Here is an 18471-nt window from a genome sequence, read left to right as displayed (position 1 = left end):
GATCCCAGAAACACTGTTAAGGTCTTGTTAAATGGCCCCAATACTAAGGAAGTGGATAATAAATCCTTGAATGAAGTACACAGCCCTAATATACAGGCTGTTTGCTTGGGGAAATGTATGCAGAAGAACGGTATCAGCCCCTAGCTGCTGGTTATGGAGAAGATTTAGCAGGCATGAGCTGCTGTTCCCTAGCCTGCTCCAAACACAGTGGTTGGGCAAGTGGATACATGTTTTGTGCTGGCCTCTTGATAGTCAGCCTCCTCTTCTCACATTCCTATAAAGAAAACTGTGGTGTGAAGAGTAGAATCCCCCTCCAAAAAATCTCTGCTTCCTACTTCCCCATGCAGGAGAAAAGCAGCATTTTCCTGGAGTTTTGCCATTGTATTCATTTGGAGGGGATCAGAAGAGTGAGGCTCTGACTCAGTAAAGTACTTAAGCACATGCCTTAGCTCTAAGCATGTGTTTAACTCCCATTAAAGTCACTTCAATACAGTTAAACCTCAGTAAAAATAGTGAAGACTTCCTGATTCTTCTGATTTGGCGGCCCTTTGATGTACAGCATGTATGGTATTTATGGTGTTTATTTATAGAATTTTCTGTGTCGTAATTGAAAAGTGATTCACTTCAGAAGGATTAGATAAGAAATATCATAATAGAAAGGTTTTGAAAGGACTAATGCACAAACTTGTGAGCTTTTTAAGGGTGTCTAGGAGATGTTGTGTTATTTTGGCTCTTGAAGTTCTGGAATATGACTCCTATATTTTAGTACATCCCAGCCAGGGACTAAGAACGTAACTTCTCACATCTCAGGCCAGTGCTCTAACCAACAGGCTGAGTTGCACTAAGAACTTTTTCACATTTAACTAGAATTTCTGACAATAGCAAATGTTCATCTGGAAACACTAACTAAATGCATTAATGCCCTATATCCCTACTCCAAATCTCATGTTTAAACCAGTGATGCATGTGTGAGCATTCCAAATAATGCATTTACCTATATATTGGGCCAAATGCTTCCTTGAAATGTACATACATATCTTCCATAGTGATCAGAATTTGGCCCCTGTTGTTTAGTTTATTTTGTCTTGAACAAGCCTATTAAGTGCAATTCATAATTCACAAAATTCTAGCAGATTCAGTGGCCTATGCAGTTGCACCCAGGTATCCCAGCAGTAAGTGGACCCTTTTGAGTGTTGTGCTCATGGGTACTTTTAGAAATATTTTTGAACAAACTGCATTTCTTTCTTCTAGTGAAGAACTGAATATAAAAGTCCTACAGAATGTCCCCTTCTTTCTTCAATACTTCCCCAGCACTGCTGAACTTTCCTCAAAGGTAACTATCTACAGGTCATTCACCATCCACATCTTTGTTAGCCCCGTCTAATTTTTCAAGATTCTAACTGCAGGATTTCTAGCACTAACTACTATTTATTTTTTTTATTGCTTGTTATTTTGTCAGGACACATTTCTAAGATGTATATTTTCCAAATTAATATTGTTAGCATTCCTAACATAATAAAAGGGATTCATTTATATCAGTAGATTCTACTTCCTAAGCACTAGATAAAGAAATGCCATAATTTTGAATCATAAAGAATTTTGTTTGCAGTCCCAAAATTGTATTTATAATTAAGTTGATTATTTTTAAAAAATGGTCAGGGAGGAAACTCTTCTGGAAATTGGCTGCTGGCAGTGGGTGTGGAACACAAAAGCCAAGTGGGAGGGAACGAATAACGGAGTCATTTGTCAACAGGAAACAGTAGATTACTTGTGGGTGAACAATTATTGCCAAAGTAACTCAAAGCCTAATTCTTTATGCTTAGCATAGATACTGGAGTCCATTTTGTAACCTGTCATGCTTTTTCATGTGAACGTAGAAAGAAAATGACAAATCACATCCACCTTCCAGGTCTGTACGACCATATGTAATATACTCTGCCACAGAAACAAGAGTCTGATTCTAATTAAGTCAGTTTTCTCTTTATCTTTAACTGGAACTCCTATAGGTAAATTACTCCAAGAGTGAAGCAGAAGGCAGACTCTCTGTCAGGATGGAGAAAGAGGATTTTCATGTTATAACTAAATTAACTTTCACTGAGACCAGCTACAGAAAAGTCATTGAAATGATGCACACAATGCCCCAGGTTGGTACCATCAGCAAAACAAGCACTGGCATTTTGTGTTTATGCTCAAGACTAGCCCTGCTCCTGTTGGAGCCATTAGGAGGTTTGCTTTTGACAACGTTAGCAGCAAGAGCAGGCCTGTAGTATTCTATGGATTACAGTTAGATTAACGTCCAACAGTGTAATCATTGTTTGGTTTGGTGTTTGTCTGTGCATGCATATAGGCAGTGCACAGTGTATACAAGACATGCTGTTGAGAAAATGTTATAATATATTTAAAATTGAGCATTTGCCGACTCCTACTGCACAGTTACCACACGTATTTCTTAATCTACATCAAGAAGAAAACTGAAAACTTCTACCCTGTTTGTAGAAACTGCTGACAAATGCTGGATTTTTTTTTAAACGGTGACTCTGTAGGTGCAGTAGAGAGAATACGGTAGTATGTGTAGCCAGATATAGATGGCAGAGTATGCAATAAGTATTTGAAAACAGATATTGTAAAGAGGTTACTTTACTGTGTACATTCAGTTGCAGTAGAAAGAGTAGTGTATTTTACACCAGGCATGCACTGTCATTTATATAGTGGTAGTAACTAAAAGGCTCAGGCAAGGATCACGGCCCCATTCTGCTAGACACCTTACAAACATTTATTTAATAGATGCTCATTGGTCCCAATGAACCAATAATCTCAAATTATACATGTTCAGTTTTTATGTCTCAGGAGCTCTGACTTTTAATGGATTCCTCCCTCCACTCTATTTTCAGTTAAAAACTCTTCCAAGACAGCTTGTGGTCATGACGCTTTACCGAAAAAGTAATAGAACTCATTTGTTGAGACACAGTGTGCTGCGGAATGGCAAGGAGGTAAAAGTAACAGGTGTTTATACTGGACTCTTCCCAGAGTTATCCGGAGACCATGACATTAAGGGTAGGTTTCTCTCAAATTCTTGGGAGGCACTGATAGTAGATAATCAAGTAAACTTAATCAGCTTTTGCGTCCTTCATGTTTATCTAAATATTTTAATGCCAGTTTGGTTCAAACATTTTGGGGCCAGTCCTGCAGAGGTTGCTAAGGCAAAGTTGCCAATGAATTCAAGGAGGACTTTAAGATGGGGTTCTTTGTTTCTATCCTTTAGGACAGTCTATTCATTTCATACAGCCTTCTTCAGAAACTGCTTGTAGTAAATTACATTGCACAAGGGCAGCTGGGGAGCGCCACACACACTGTGCACATTGCCTTTTAGTCTCTTCCCTGTGGCACTGGCCCTCCACCGCCTCCCACCTGCCTACGGGATCTGTGCTAGAAAGACCATGTAACCGCAAATGCTAAGATTTCTTTATCTCAAAATACCATTTGCTATGAAATGGTGTAGTTTTAGTAGGAGGGTTGGAGACTGCTTCTATTCCACTGCAAGGGCATCTCAGCTTCCTCAAGGCCACTTTCCTGGTGTTCCTACAGGAGTTCCTTTTGAGCAGATGTCCCCATTTTAATTGCTGTGTGGTTGATTTATTAGTAAATAGAGAACTTTTTTTTCCTTCTGTGGTTCTTCATAGTCAGTAGAAATCAACACATGGCACAAAATACTCATTTTATGGGAAAAAAATTCTTCGTAAGTGCCATATGTTGTCCTTGTCTTCTTGAGGTGCTATGTCACGTGCCTGGTCACTAATTAAAAGTAAGTGAAAACCAGCACTGTAATTTGAAGTTAACCTGTTTGAACTCTTCCTTTTAGTGGAGTTTTTCCATCCTCTCTCCATCCCTCTTCCCTGGCATTCCAAGGTCAACATATACGTGGAGCATTCAACACACAGTCATCAGGATGACATCACCATTGGTTGGAACAACAAGGACCAGGTACAACGGCATAGAGCAGATACGTGCCAGAAGAGATTTGTTGAATATCAAGTGTGTTTGAAAAGGCTAAATGAGACGTAAAGATAGCCAAGGAATTTGAGCAGGAGGAAACTGTAAACTTACTAAGATAACTTTGTAAAACTACAAATGAGGAGCAGTCCTTATTCTTACTGGAACTATGTAAATGCAGTGCCTCTTATTGTGTGCAACATCCTTCATACAGCAACCCTACAAACTGCTTTACAAAGAAAGGCAATCAAAGGCTAAATGGAAATGGTTCACAGTGGGAGAGTGAAGGAATTCCAACCCAAATGAAAGGGCAAAAACCAACTGTTCAGAATAGCATGAGGCCAAGATTGGAGAAGCAAATGACCAGGATGGGGAAGAGGATGGATAAAGGGTCAAAGAGGTGGACTGGAGCAAATCTTTTGGGGAATTTTAAAGTCAAAAGAAGAATTTTGAATTAGATAAGAAGCCACTGAAGTGGGGGAGGTGATTGTAAGGGATTAAAAGATTGTTTCTTTCAATGAAGTGGGCTGGATTCATATTTACAGGAGTTAGACAATAAATATCCCAAGTGGCAGGCATTTTTAGCATCAGTGATTTAACCAGTCCTTTCTTCTTTGATTTCTCCTAATTAGCAGTAAGGATGATAAATTTGGCATAAAATGTCTAATACATTTCCAACTGGTGTAACAGGTAAACCAGTTTCCGTTTTTAAAATAAAGGAGCAAATCTGGCTTTAAAAATAATTGATAAAGTAAAATAGCATAATTTAATCAGAACCTTCTCAGTTACAACATAAAAACATGGGTGAATAATTGAGCTCATCTCAAGCTCTGACTTACAGTAAATTGTGTATATTTTGAATTTGAATTATTTTCTTAATGATGGAAAGGGGAAAAGCAAAGTATAAAACTCATTACCAAAGAGGAAAATGAATTTGCCTCCATAAAGAATCAAACTTCCCTTAGAGTAATAATGTACAGGCACCAAAATCCCAAATTAAAATTTAGAAGAGATATATACAGGGAACACTTCAACCACTGCTGAAATGTATGCTGCTATTTCCATATGTGATGGGAGAACTGTTTAACGTCACACACAACACTACACAAGTTACACCCCAATTCTGTAAAAACATATGCATATGCTTAAAATTCACATGCCATGAAAAGTCTTACAGAAGCTAATGGAACACAGTGCTTGAAATTAAGCACATGCATAAATCTTTGCAGGATCATAGCCTAGTGCACTAGTAAAGAGAAATGCTGCATCCTGCTAAAACCACGGAGGAGATTTAGGTAGTGAAAATGCCCTTACTCTAAAATTGACTTCTAATGTTAAGCATGTCATTCATTTGAGTAAAAGCTACGAAAACACCTTCATGCTGGGTTTCCCAGTTCAGTTATAATAAGGAGTTTTGTTTCTCATGCCACTTTTATGTCTGTTGATGTTGGCCAGGTATTAGTTTCATCTTCCCTGAAATTTGGAAAAGAGCACGTAAACTACCGAGTCGCTGTCATGCACCCATTTAATTTCACCTTGAGACAACTAGAGGTCAATTCCCTGTCTGAAAGAAAAGACGGAAAATACAACCAGCAGGTACGATAATGAGATGTGCTGCAAATTAAATAATATCTGTAATAATCGATTTATACTATGTCTTTATATCAGAGATATATCAGAGATATAAAGATATAACTATCAAAGAACTCTCAACTTGTTTTCATACGAAACTGAATGTATCTGGAATGATCAGTATTTGCATAGGGATAAGTCTTGTTTCTCTGGTTCTTACCCAGGCAAAACTCCCACCGGAATTATTAATTTCAAGGGTAGTTTTGCTGAGGAAGGACTATAGGTCCAATCCAATTTCCAATGAAGTCAACGGAAAGACTTTCATTGACTTCATTTTAAAAGTGCAGTTTATCTATGGACTTGCCAAGAGGAGCACAAGGTGGTTTTTGAGGCCTGACAGCATGCAATTCAGCAGAGCATTCATGTTCTCTTAAATGTACAAATGCCTCAAAATTTTGTGAATAGAAAATATTCGCCTTCCATAGTAGTTATTGCAACAAATATGGTTGTTTCCATGGGACATCCTCTTTGGGAGGATTCTACCAGGAATGTTCCATTAGTTCTAGTCCTGCAGTCCAGGATCACTGTAGAAATCCATCTCTTCTGGCTTTAGATGCAGCTCACTTGGAATGGAGGGCAGCCTGCTGACTTCAAAATTACTTTGGAAGACAAATCTAAGTTCAACATCACCCTCTGGGATGGTTGTGTGGCAGTTTCTTCAGGTCAGGTATGAATTTGAAGTTTAGTAGGAGTAGGCAGATTTTACTTTCTGAGATTTAATCACTATGAGAATTGAAAGTTATTTCCTTCTGTTGTCAAGAAAACCTGAGTTTTGATTGTATTTGAAGCAGACTTTTTCTTATCAAACCTTTAGAGAGGGTAAAGTAAAACTTTTGAGGCATCTTTACTATATTCCTTTCCCATCTAAAGTATTCTCACAATTGTGCAGACAAATTCCGTTTCAAGTCTAAAAATAATTTGTTCATACAGGATGAAATGCACTCTTGTGATGATGGCACAGCAGCTATACACCACTTAAATTTCTCAATAGGAACAAAGCAGAACTTAAATGGTGCATAGGCTCCACTTGTGATAGCTCTCTGCACTGAGATGGATTCTACTTTGGCGCATATGCCACTATAGCAATTCTCTAAAAGTTTATAAAATGCATTTTGTGTAAACCAATTTTCCAGAAAGAAAACATAAGGCAGGCAAAGGCACTAACATGTATATTCTATTTTTCTCTCTTCCAGCTTCAGAAAGTGCTAGCTGTAGGAAATCTTCAGGCATGTTGGTCTATAAAACAAGCAACAGTCTTGTTTAATGAATATCTAGATCTGAACTGGGATGGAAAAAAAATCAGACAGAATCTGACATATGAGGTATCAGAAGGCTTCTATATCTGTATACTCATCATATACTTTGCAGGAGCAATTTCTGTGTAAATGTGGTTTATCCTTAGTTTTTGAATGTCACATGAATAAAAAATCTAGAATGGATTTTGAGAAACACTCTATAAGCATCTTTCTTTGAGCTGAAGGTTATTTTTCTTATTATTTTGTAGATTATCACTATTTATGGATTTCCTTTATTTTCATATGGAAAAAGTTAAATGTAGAATAGCTAACAATAAATCAACTGAAATAAAATACAGGCATCGCTTTTGCCTGGAGTGTGCAATGATGCTGTAGTGATGCTATGCATCGGGGCCATGCTATACATCACATTGTTATGCTGATAAGTCAACATGCTAGTAAATGAAAGAGCTGTATTTTTGGAGTATGTTGAAGCTTTGGCTCTTTGAGTAACAGGAGCTGGGAAAGACATGGAACTGACACCACCAATTAGTTGGCTGTGTATGTATATTGGACCTCGTTTTGGTTCAGAAGCAAACCATGAATATGGGATGGGGCGTGAAGTTGGCAACCTGAGGTGTGGTGAAATACTGTTGTTTTAAATAACTAATTTTTCATTCAATTGCTACATTAACAGAATATTTTCTTGGTTTAATGCAGAGAAACAGACCATCGTGTCCAGATAAAATTCAGTTAGACACTACTTTGGAAAATGTTTTCCTGACCTCATGCAGCAAGCAACATATGCTGGGTAAAATAGAAACAGACTTCTCGACTTGGCTGGTTTATTACATGAGTCTTGCGCTGTGTGACCTTCCAAATGTAAGTTTGACATTAATACATTGATGCTACTGCAATTCAAAAGTATTTGCCAAGTAAATGACTGATTTTCATTGAGCCTCTGCTTTCCACAAAAATTGCCACCAGATATTTGTTTCTAGAATTTAGCAAAATATAAATAAAAATTGGGATGGGGAAGAAGAGTCATTGCCGCCAAACCGCTTTTTATATATATCCCACATGGAAAGAAAGATTCTCTAGTGCCCCTTAAGAATTCCAAGGATTCCCAGTCACTCCATTCCCAACCCCTCACTCATATGCCCTTTAGCCTTTCCCAGAGCTTGTCTATGCAGTTCCATCAGTTGGTGAGAGATATCACCAAAGAGCAACGTATCATGCTCCCCTTCATCCCTAGCTATACTGCCTTGATTGAGAGCAGTCCCATCTTTTGCCTGCTCTGATGCTAGTGGTAGCATTTGGAGGCCAAGCTTTGGCCTGATGTTTGGTTTTAGTTTACACATACTAACTGGTCACCTTTCTGGGCTGGGTCTTGTTTTCATGCTTAGGCTCCAGGGATTCCTGTAGATATTAAAAGCTTTACAATATTTGACCGCATACTTAAGTCTCTGTATTTGTAAAATAAATTTGATCTCTTCCCAGCTGCTTCCCTTATTGGCAAGCATAGCAGGTTTGGGCCCAGTTAAAGATAGGGTTCTCATCTTGATCCCAATAAACTTTTTCAAAGTTTAGGGGGTTGTTTATTTCTGAGGTTTGGGGCCTATCTTTAACATGTCACTTTAAAATCTGATATATCTTCCTGCTTTAAAAAACTTCTGTTTATAAAAAAGTATCTGCAAGAATGACTGCTACAGTAGTTCACTACACGACCAAAAAGAAATTCACTTGTTTTATTAAAACTGCAATTGCAGTTCAGCCATTCATCTAGCCTTGTGGACATAATTGATCATTGAATGCACAGTAGTTAAATCACAAAGATTTAGAGGCATGATAGAGTAAGAGGGAGCTGTACGTTTTAAGATGCATTGGTTTCTGAAATGACAAGCATAGTTCATCATTTTGCTGAGTAACTGAAAGAATGCCAAGATCTGTGGCTACTCTTGCAGATTCTCTTACTATTCTTAATTTCCATAGTAGACCTAAGTCTAAATATTGATGTGTTCCATACTTAGGTAATTGTTCTTTCTGGAAAGCATCAGCTCAACAGAGGAGATATCATCCTGCAGTCAGAAGGCAGATTCCACCTGACTGGTGATGGCAGAGATGATGGTGTGATCACAATAGCCTTAAAGAACAACAGCACAGCTGAAGTGAAGAAGTATTTGGTGGAATTTGAAGTGAGTTTAACGTTGGACACTGGCATTAGTCTTTTAAAATAAGTGTCATTCTCTGTTGAAGACATACTGCCATCTAGCTTCCAAGCTGTTCAAGTGCAGTAAATGTCTCACAAGATGGTAAAATGGGGGAAATAGAGGCTAAAAATCAAATAGGATTTTTGCTTCCTGATTTTGGTAACTCACCCTTTACGGTGTTGGTGTGTACTGCAGATGCAGCGTGACCACAAGAGAAAATAAATTACCAAAACTAGTCAGCTGCAGATTTTGGTGACAAATGCACTAAGTGTTTCTCTACTGGAATGTATGGTATGCTTTTAAATGGTCTCCACAACCAGCTACTGTATTCCGCATCTGCAGTTTAAGTGACTGGCCTATTTGGTGAAGCATAAAGCAGGATCTTAGCAAAAGCAAGCATATTTTATTCATAGGAAAACAAAATGTTAGACTCAAACAAAGGGCCTGTTGCCAGAAAACAGCACTGGACTCTTCAAGAGAGACAGAGAAGTGCCAGACACTATGATTATCAGTCTGGCAAACACCTTCCTTTCTCTCTCTCTCAACTTGTAGACAGCAAGTAAGACAGAGAGGCTCATGGGGAAGGAAAAAGCATTGAGGTCAACACCATCTTGACCCTTGTTGAGCATGTTTTGGGAGGAACACTGATAGCTAACCATAATTATTTTATGCAGCATTAACTACCACTTGAAATATTTTAATAATTTGGACATTCTTTTAAAGGAGCTATGTAGAAAGAAGAGATATTAAAGGTGGGAAAATCAACTCATGCATATGAGCTTTATACTCTGGCACATGCACTGGAAATAAGTGACACAAACTGGCAACATAGCAAGTAACTGATCATCAGTGTTTCCTTTATTGCCATCATTAAAAGATTATCCACATGCCTGGCATAGTCTGCAGTGGTATTTGATTGACTCCACTTTCCTCTCAGATTGTTCTGTCCTGAGCCAATAATCCTAATGCTTGAGCTTCTTAGCACAGGATCTCTCTTGTGTGTAAAGCACAGGCATTGAAAAATATCTCCACTGTCATCTGTTCTTATGTAGAATCCATTGGCATTCCGACATCATCACTGAATGATGCTTCATTTATTCTTTGCCTTGGCTCTGCATAAATGTATTTTCATTTTTATGAATGCAGCTAAAAGCATCTGAGGATATTTGGCTAGGCCTGACAGGAACTGCTACTTCCTCAGCTGTTCAAAGCCAAGTCCTGATGGAGGGAAATATTGATCAAAAAGAGAAAATAAAAGTAACTGCTTCTACAGGAAAGGAATGTCATCAGTATTACATGGGATATTTAAAGGGTAAGTATATTAGGGTTGCAATTTATAAAAAAAATAAGCTGTGATTGACAGCCAGTGGCATTCCTCATCAGGAGAGGAACGACTGCTAGCTTAGTTCAATTTTCATTGCCATTGAATCCTGGGAGTTGAGCCTATCAACAAGGGTGCCAATTATGATTATAGGTTTTTCATTATATGGACTCTATACCGAGCCCAACATCTCATATTTCACATAGGCTAGGTGGTGGTGACTTATGAATAACGACCCACCAAGTCTGGATTTGAACAAGTGGTGATGTATTTGAAAAGCTGTCTTGAGTGACAGAGGGGTAGCTGTGTTAGTCTGTATACAGCAAAAACAACAAGAGTTCTGTGGCACTTTAAAGACTAACAAATTTAATTTCAGCAGGCATAAGCTTTCGTGAGCCTCAGCTCACTTCCTCAGATGCAGTAGGTAGAAATGATACAGCAAATGGATAACATATAGGAGGCATCATATACATATACAAGCGCATAGAGAACAATGGGGTAGGTGGATAAAAGCCGGGTACTTGAGGTCTAATGACAACCATTGAGTAGGAGGTGGGAATGGGTGATCAAAGCAATTTACCTAAGATAAAGATTACCTAAGAAGAAGATCTGAGAAGAGAATGTCACCTTATTATGATAACCCATTACTTCATTTCCAATAGCTTAAAAAAACCTGCACACTTGTAGTGTAACGTATATACAAGTTACACAAAGAGAGAGACCCTAAAAATGACGTTTTTCTCCTATTTAGTCCTTGCTTCTTTCTGCAAGCACATAACCTCTATAGCTATTACATAAATACCACTCTATTCAATTAATGATAAATCTGGGTTTGAAACAACAATGGCTGTAATGTTGTCTATGCAAATGAATATCTCCTTTTACTCTTGCAGGGGACTTGGAGGAAGGAGTAGAGCTCACTGCATGTACTGATGGACAACAGATGGCTACCATTAATACCTATCTCAGTGTTAATGGTGTAAGGCAAGAAAGAATGGGACAATTGACCCTAACTGCTGTTAACCAGAGCTTGAGTTTGGTGGCTCATGGGTGTGGAGATCCAGTAGTTAAAGTTGAGGTGAGATGCCTTCAGCAGCAGTTGTTAAGAGTGCTGCATTTTGAGCTACAGAATATTTTCTTAACCTTATCAAACTAGAGGAACATTATACAAATGGGTGTCATGTGTGGGTTGTATCCAATAACATGGCAAATTAGCGGTGTTTGGGATTCTCCCCTGATAACAACGTATGTTATGTTACCATCATTCTCTTTGGGATGAGTCAACACTTGAGTGGGTCTTGCAAAAAGTGGACTATACCTACTGGACTACAACCACACCTAGAGCTAGACATTACAAGATTCATCTCTCATTCAGGTAGGGTTTATGCTGATGCCTCCTGTGTTATCCGGGAGAGAGAGAGATTATGTGTATTACAAGAGCACTTAGAGGACCCAGCTGAGATCAGGGCCCATTGTGCTAGGTACAAACATAGTAAGAGACGGGCCCTGCCCCAAAGAACTGACAGTCTAAATAGAAGAGCCAGATCAAAGGGGAGGGGGAAGCAATTGACCAAAGTCATCCAGCAGGTCAGTGGCAGAACCAGGAATAGAACCTCGGTTTCCTGAATCCTAGCTCAGCGCCCAAGCCTCTGAAAGCACACCAGGGCTCCGTAGGAGTGCTGCGAGGAGAAGGGTCTTCCGAGAGTGGCTGAATCAGCAAATTTCTGCTGTTCTCCTTTCTAGCCAAGGCCGCACACTTTTGGAGCAATGTGCAGCTTGTTTCTTCACTGGAAGTTCAACCAGCAGGACCCTCTGCTAGAGTTTAAACTAGTGTAGACTTTTAATGATCTTGGCCTAGCATAAATGGTTCCTATATCATCAAATCCTGATATTTCATATTTTCACAGTATAAACTTAATGAAATTGGGTCCCGTCTTAAAGCCAAACTCATGGAGAAGATCAAGAAGTTGGATGAATCTGTTTGGAAGTTCAGGAGATCAGTGAGTAATTAGCATGGCAAGTTGGCTTAAAGACTATAAACATCTTAGAAATGGCCAAATCACTAATGCAGGATGGTCCTGTGCTGTCCTGCAGTATACCTGAGAGCACCATGAAACGCTGAGCAAGAAGTATCCTTTCTATTTCAGCTGCTGGTCTTATTTATTTAAAACCATTGGGAAAGGTTCATTGTCACATTCTGGGGAGCAATGCAGACCAGGGAGGTGTTATCTGACCACTTACTCTGCAACGTTGGGCGCCTCACAATGCTTTGCTGATGTCACTCCCAAGCTGGGCTGCTCACCCACAGCCTAACAGCATGCAGGGCACAGCCGGGTGTGGACCCCCGCAGCCTGTCAGCAGCACTCCAGTCACACACTGGCTTCCACCAGCCTGGGTTCCTACTTGCAGAGTGACCGTGACACACTCCCAGTCCCAAATTGTCCCCAAAATGTGTGTTTTGCACTGTCCAACCCTCTCCTGGGCAGCTCATGTATTAGAGGTCTGTTTCCATTGTAAGGGGTCAATATGCAACAGTTGCTCCTTTACAGAAAGGTACAAAGCTGTCACGGATTCACAGGCCTTGGGCTACATTCCAGCCTGTAGCCAGTCCTGTGGGAGTGCTCCTCTTAGCAAGCCAGACCTCAAGAGTCCCACAGTTTCACAGGGGCAGGCCCACAACCTCCACCAGTCTGAAACTAGGCCTTGGGCACCAACAATCCCTGCCTTCAGCGAGCCCAGCCAAGCCACGCTCCTGTGGGAGGCTTATTCTTTACCCCTCCAGATCCTACTACTCTACGTATCTGCAGCTACGGTGGGCAGCCTCCTCTGTATGAGTTAACAATGTATTAGTCCCCTGGCATGCAGAATCTGAAAGTCTTGGGGTTAGCATGAGAGGGTCAGCCTTAGGGTATGGTTCCTGTGGGTGTGTCACTATGCCCTGCTTCCCCAGAGCCCATCCTCACCCAGCCTGTCTCCTTTGTCTCCCCCCGTTCCAGGAGTGCTCTGTGCCCATGTCCCCTGCTCCGCTTCACACAGACACCTGATCTCTCTGGTCTTTGTTCTCCGGACGCAGCCATGCTGCAGTCACAGGCGCAGCTGTCTCTGCAGCGAAGTGTTAATTTTCAGACATTGGGGTGCCTATTGTTTCTGTGAGGCCTTCCATTCAAATGTGTTGATCCCAGCCCCGGCAGTCCTAGTGGCTCTATGTCTCAAATGCCAACCCTGATCCCCCGTGCTGAGGGAGAAAACAAGTTCTGCCCCCACAAATGGGTTGTGATGCCAAGAGGATAGTGCACAAAAATATTACAGAAAATTCCCATGTTCATCACAAAAGCATTATGGGAAAGCTGTGAGGTCTGCTGCTAACAAATGGTAGTCCTAAGGCTCCAGGGCTCTGATTATTGTCACAGGAAAACATGCTCCAAAAGTTTGCTAACAATCACTGTATATTTCTACATTTCTTGCCGTTTGGGGTCCACTGTAGGTGCAGCAAATTGATTTCCTGTATGAAGCAGCTGGCTGGCCTTTGCAAGCCTCCCAGGAGGTTGCTGGAATTCTCCAAAATGGGGGGGAAGCTGTCGTCCAGATGTGGAAGCAGAGTGGAATCAGGCAAACATTGAGAAACAGCCTCCCACTTTATCTGGAAAAAATTCAAGACACTGTACAGCAAATGCAAAACGAACTGCAAAGTAAGCAGAGCCACGGGGGTGTGCACTGCACAGGGTGGTTTCAGGGTAGGAAAGAAGCAGGGGCTAGCAAACTGAGTAAATAAGATACTGAATAGCACAAATGATTTTATTTTGATCTATCAAAAAGCGCTGATCAAGACTCTGGGCTCTGATAGATTATTTATAAACATATATATATACAAACTCCACTGGATTCATATTCACATAGATCATTTCTCCAGTTGCCACAGTAAAAAGCCTCCAAGTAACCCCAGTTTAACACACCTTCTAATGAAATTCTAGAAGACAAGTCTAGTGTTTGACTCATGTGTTGAAAGTCAGTAAATCTAGGCTCTGTCGCTGGCAACAGATTCCTCAGTCAAGGAGCACGTGATGAAAATGCCCTGCCAATCCCCTAGCATTTAAATCAAAGGACCATTAACTCCAGGATTAGAGTGCTGGGATTTGTGTTAGCTAGATTTTGGGCACTGTACTGTTCTGTGGGTAGTGTGCTGCCAGCCCTTTCCATCGCTAGCACTTCACACATTTCAGATGGACAACAGTTGCAGTAAAACTAATAGAAGAAAATAAAGTGAACTGCATTCATCTGTGATTAACAGCTGCCTTCATGGCACAAGAGAACTTTTCTACCTGAGTGACAGAACGGGATCTGTCTCTCTATAGCCAATAGCAGGACTTAGTCCTTAGACTCATATTCAACGTGTATTTGTGCTTTCAGTTATAATAACCAAATTGTCCCCTGGCTCCTTCTTGAAGAATTACGAGGTGGAAGGTAAAGCTGCAATGGTAGAGCAGCCAGGTGCTGTGAGGCATCCTGCCCTGGCAGGACAGATGTCAGCCCACTGACCGACGGAGCATGGAGAAAGCGTGTTACATAACATTCCTTACAGTGGATTTGAAAGAGTAGCATGCACTCCCCAGCTCCTGAGTGTCTGCTGCTGGACTGTTTGGGTTCCGAGATGTGGGCGGGCTTGTACCCACCCACGGCTAAAAGCCCTTCCCCTAGCCTAAGGGGAGGAGCTACTGAGCCCGGGACTCAACTGATTACAGGGGACAACGAATGAAAAAACAGGAACAGGTATGAAGGTCAAAGGGCTAAATGAAGGGAACCTGAGGGGACATTGAGCAGAGAACCCCAGACAGAGCCCACTGCTCCTCAAAAGTAGCTAAGGAGTCAGCAGATGTGGCCCAAAGGAACTCTGCCCAGATGCGTGAGTGGATAGAGGAACAGAAATAGGCCCCACAGTCACAGAGCACCTTCTCAGCCAACATCCTCTCCATGGTATTATAGATGGCCACCTTGGCCAAGGTGACGAGGAGGTTGATGAGGAGGTCCCACGACTTTGTGGGGCCACCGAGGGGGTGTGCATAGATCAGAAGGTGTGGGAAAAAGTGCAGCCAGAACCTCAGGAGGAGGCTCTGGAGGAGCCGGAAGAGGGGCTGCAACCTGGCGCACTCCAGATATATGTGTGCCAGGGTCTCCCTCACACCGCAAAAGGGACAGACTTTGGGACGAGGGGTGAACCATGCAGGTACACGCCTGTGCTCATGGCTCCATGAAGGAGCCACCAACTAATATCCCCAGCGGGCCGTGGAACCAAGGTAGAATACAGACTGGCCCACCGGGGTTCCTCACCCTCAACAGATGGTAAAAGGTCCTGCCACTTGGTATCAGGGCGGGACACGAGGGTGAGGAAATGGAGAGTGTGGAGCATGAGCATGTATAGATGTGCCATGGTGCAGTTCGGAAGTGCCCTGGGGGTGCATCAGCGGGGGCCGGGGGTGGGGGGAGGACTCACAGGGCAGGGGCTCAAGGTCCAGAGGGCCTGAGGTGAGGGGCAGGCAGGGAACACCCTCTTGCAGGACTCACTTGAGTCTGCTGCTGGATGCTGGCAGTTGTGTAGATGAACCAGGGACATACCTGTTTTCAATAGCCTGTCCCACAGCCTAGTGTTCAGAGAAGAACAAAGACTGAAGCTCCTATCTCCTGTGCAGGAAAAGATCCCCTTTTCTTCCTCTTGCACTCCCACCCTCCACCTGTGTAGGGGGCAGTGAAGATTTTGTCCTAAATTACAACTGGGGATCACTTGAAAAATCTATTTGCTAAGGTCAGCTTCACACGTGTTTCAGAGCCATTAGCGACGCTGAAGGATGCCTACTATGATGTGACTTTGAAGCCACTGGATGAGGTTTGGCAAGAGAAAACAGAGACATATATGAAGAAAATCCAGGCTTTTGTGCCCAGTATTGTAAAAGATGTATGGTTAATGGACCCAATCCAGGTGACATTAAGAGCCATGAAAACAGGCTTGGATGTGGTTAGTATAAAATAATGCTTCATTTTTACATAGGCCAGAGGGAATGGCTTGTAGGTCTAAGCATCAGCTTTGAACTACAGAGCATCTCTCTACATACAGGTTCAGCTTCCTCTCAGATTGAGTCATCCTTCATCTTTTCAAGGTAGATACCATAATTGGATCTCATTCCATTTTCTATTTTGGGCTAGTCACATGAGATCATAATAAAAGTCATGGTTCTCTCTCCTCTGTGTGGACAGCAGGGGCTATATTCCTCAACCTGCTCTCAAACTACCTATTATAACTGCACCTAAAAGTCTAAGCAACATTTTTGTGTATGCAAATTGTACAGGTAGATTTTCACCTACCTGCTTTGTGCATGTACCTCTAATATAGGGGTGTGGCTGTTTGCTACTTTTGAAAAAGTGGTCTGGTAGCTCAATGGCACTTTTCACATTAGAGGGTGTGTCACTCGGGTGTCTTTGGCCAGAATGACATCACCAGCAGTGTGCTTGTCATCCACATGGCTGCTGTCTTCCCATCCCAGAAGTGCCTGTGTAATTCCTGTCAGCCTATAGTTTGTAAATAGCCTTGGGAACCTTCAGAGGTACAATATACCTAAGTTTACTTAAAGGAGGTTGTCTGTGCTGCAGAACCAATGCATAGTAACAGAGATCTCAATCTGTAGTAGCAACTGTAGTGCATCAACTCATTGAAGTGTTGGTACATGTTACATGACATCATCATAGGAAGGATATATCTCTCTCTGATCAACGTGGCTTACATCTCATTCACCATCTACTTCTAAATGACAAGACGACATGCTGTCGGGCAACTGAAAAATGTGAGGGAGGGTTGAGTGTTATGTTTCTGAATAGTCCTTTGATATCAAAGCAACCCTGATTTTGTAATGTCCTGTTCTGGTTCCAACTAGGCAACACATCAGATGCTGAGGTGGGCAGAAGCCAAGTTTTCTAGAGCTGTGAGCAAGATCTCGAAGCCTTTATCAAACCTGTACAGTTTTTCAGCCAGGTAACACTGGGTATTCCTGCTTTTAGATAAAGCCTACACTGCAGTATAGTCTTCTAAATAGATACTTGCATATTTGTTTTTCACCTCAAGTTACATTGTTAAGGAACAGAACAAAGCAACTATCTTGTGCTTTGAACAACCTTTATACCAATTAACATTGACAATATAAGTTATCATCTATTATAATGGGCTGCTTTTCTCACTTCAGAGAATAAATACTCATCAGTAAATAGAATAACTATGGTACACTCAACCTTAAATAGCACCTTTCTTTTCCATTTTATAACATTTGATACATGAATTGCATTGAATCAATTTGAGACCAGTAACAGCACGAGTGAATCACTTGTGTCCCACAGAAACTGCTCAGTGGCAGTGAAACTGCCAATGCTGCCTAAAGGAGACCAATCTGTGGACCTGGCAAACATCACTAACTACCTCATTGAAGACAAGCTAATGAGGCCCTTCAGGGACCTCTATGACATCAACCCAGTCGCTGAGTATTACAGAATCAAACAGAGGATGATGGAGAGTCCCTTTGAACGTAAGTTCCTTGACAGCTCTAACGTATTTCTCAGCTGATTCCATTTCCCGCTGAACTCCAGACAGAATTCTGAATTAACACACACCATATTTTTATGGATGGTATTTTGTAGTATTTCATGTAGAGTAACAGTCACCTACTGGTAAATAAGCCATTTTTGTGAACTTTCAACTCCAGCAAACTTCTATGGGAATTTTTCTTATTTTTGTAATTACATACTGTACAGAAAAGCTGTGTTATAACACCACCATGTTGGGAAACTGGGAATGAGCAAGCAGACTATATCTGTATCACACCTATCTCCCATTGTGATGAGGTATTATGATTGGTCTCAGAGAAAGCATTTTGGTTGAGGTAATATTGCTGATCCTAATTTCATTGAAGTCAGTGGCATAACTCCCATTAATGTGAGAGTGCACAAGATTGGCTCTGCAAAAACTTCAGCGGCATAATTAGATAGGGAGCATTGCTAATAGGAGCAGTCCTCACTGAACGTCTGACCTCCAGTTAGTAGACAGTGT

At 41.3% G+C, this 18471-nt stretch overlaps 1 protein-coding gene across 1 annotated transcript in view; it reads left to right on the top strand.

Annotated features, from left to right (window-relative positions):
- Positions 1-18471, top strand: part of LOC137155263 (uncharacterized) — a 156249-nt gene that overhangs the window by 129062 nt on the left and 8716 nt on the right. Inside the window, exons 53-66 of the mRNA XM_067551467.1 lie at positions 2007-2144; positions 2892-3054; positions 3860-3981; positions 5446-5586; positions 6816-6944; positions 7578-7739; positions 8888-9052; positions 10214-10379; positions 11282-11466; positions 12296-12388; positions 13873-14077; positions 16208-16395; positions 17309-17406; positions 17766-17950. Of these exons, the coding sequence (XP_067407568.1) occupies positions 2007-2144; positions 2892-3054; positions 3860-3981; positions 5446-5586; positions 6816-6944; positions 7578-7739; positions 8888-9052; positions 10214-10379; positions 11282-11466; positions 12296-12388; positions 13873-14077; positions 16208-16395; positions 17309-17406; positions 17766-17950 (2140 nt within the window). The remainder of the gene's footprint in view (positions 1-2006; positions 2145-2891; positions 3055-3859; positions 3982-5445; positions 5587-6815; positions 6945-7577; positions 7740-8887; positions 9053-10213; positions 10380-11281; positions 11467-12295; positions 12389-13872; positions 14078-16207; positions 16396-17308; positions 17407-17765; positions 17951-18471) is intronic.

This window comes from Emydura macquarii, unplaced genomic scaffold, assembly GCF_026122565.2.
Source record: "Emydura macquarii macquarii isolate MOO-44397 ecotype Brisbane River unplaced genomic scaffold, CSIRO-AGI_Emac_v2 contig_1348, whole genome shotgun sequence".
In the NCBI taxonomy this organism is placed as follows: domain Eukaryota; kingdom Metazoa; phylum Chordata; order Testudines; family Chelidae; genus Emydura; species Emydura macquarii.
Note: the sequence above shows the minus strand (reverse complement) of the source record. Positions and strands in the feature narration are given on the sequence as shown.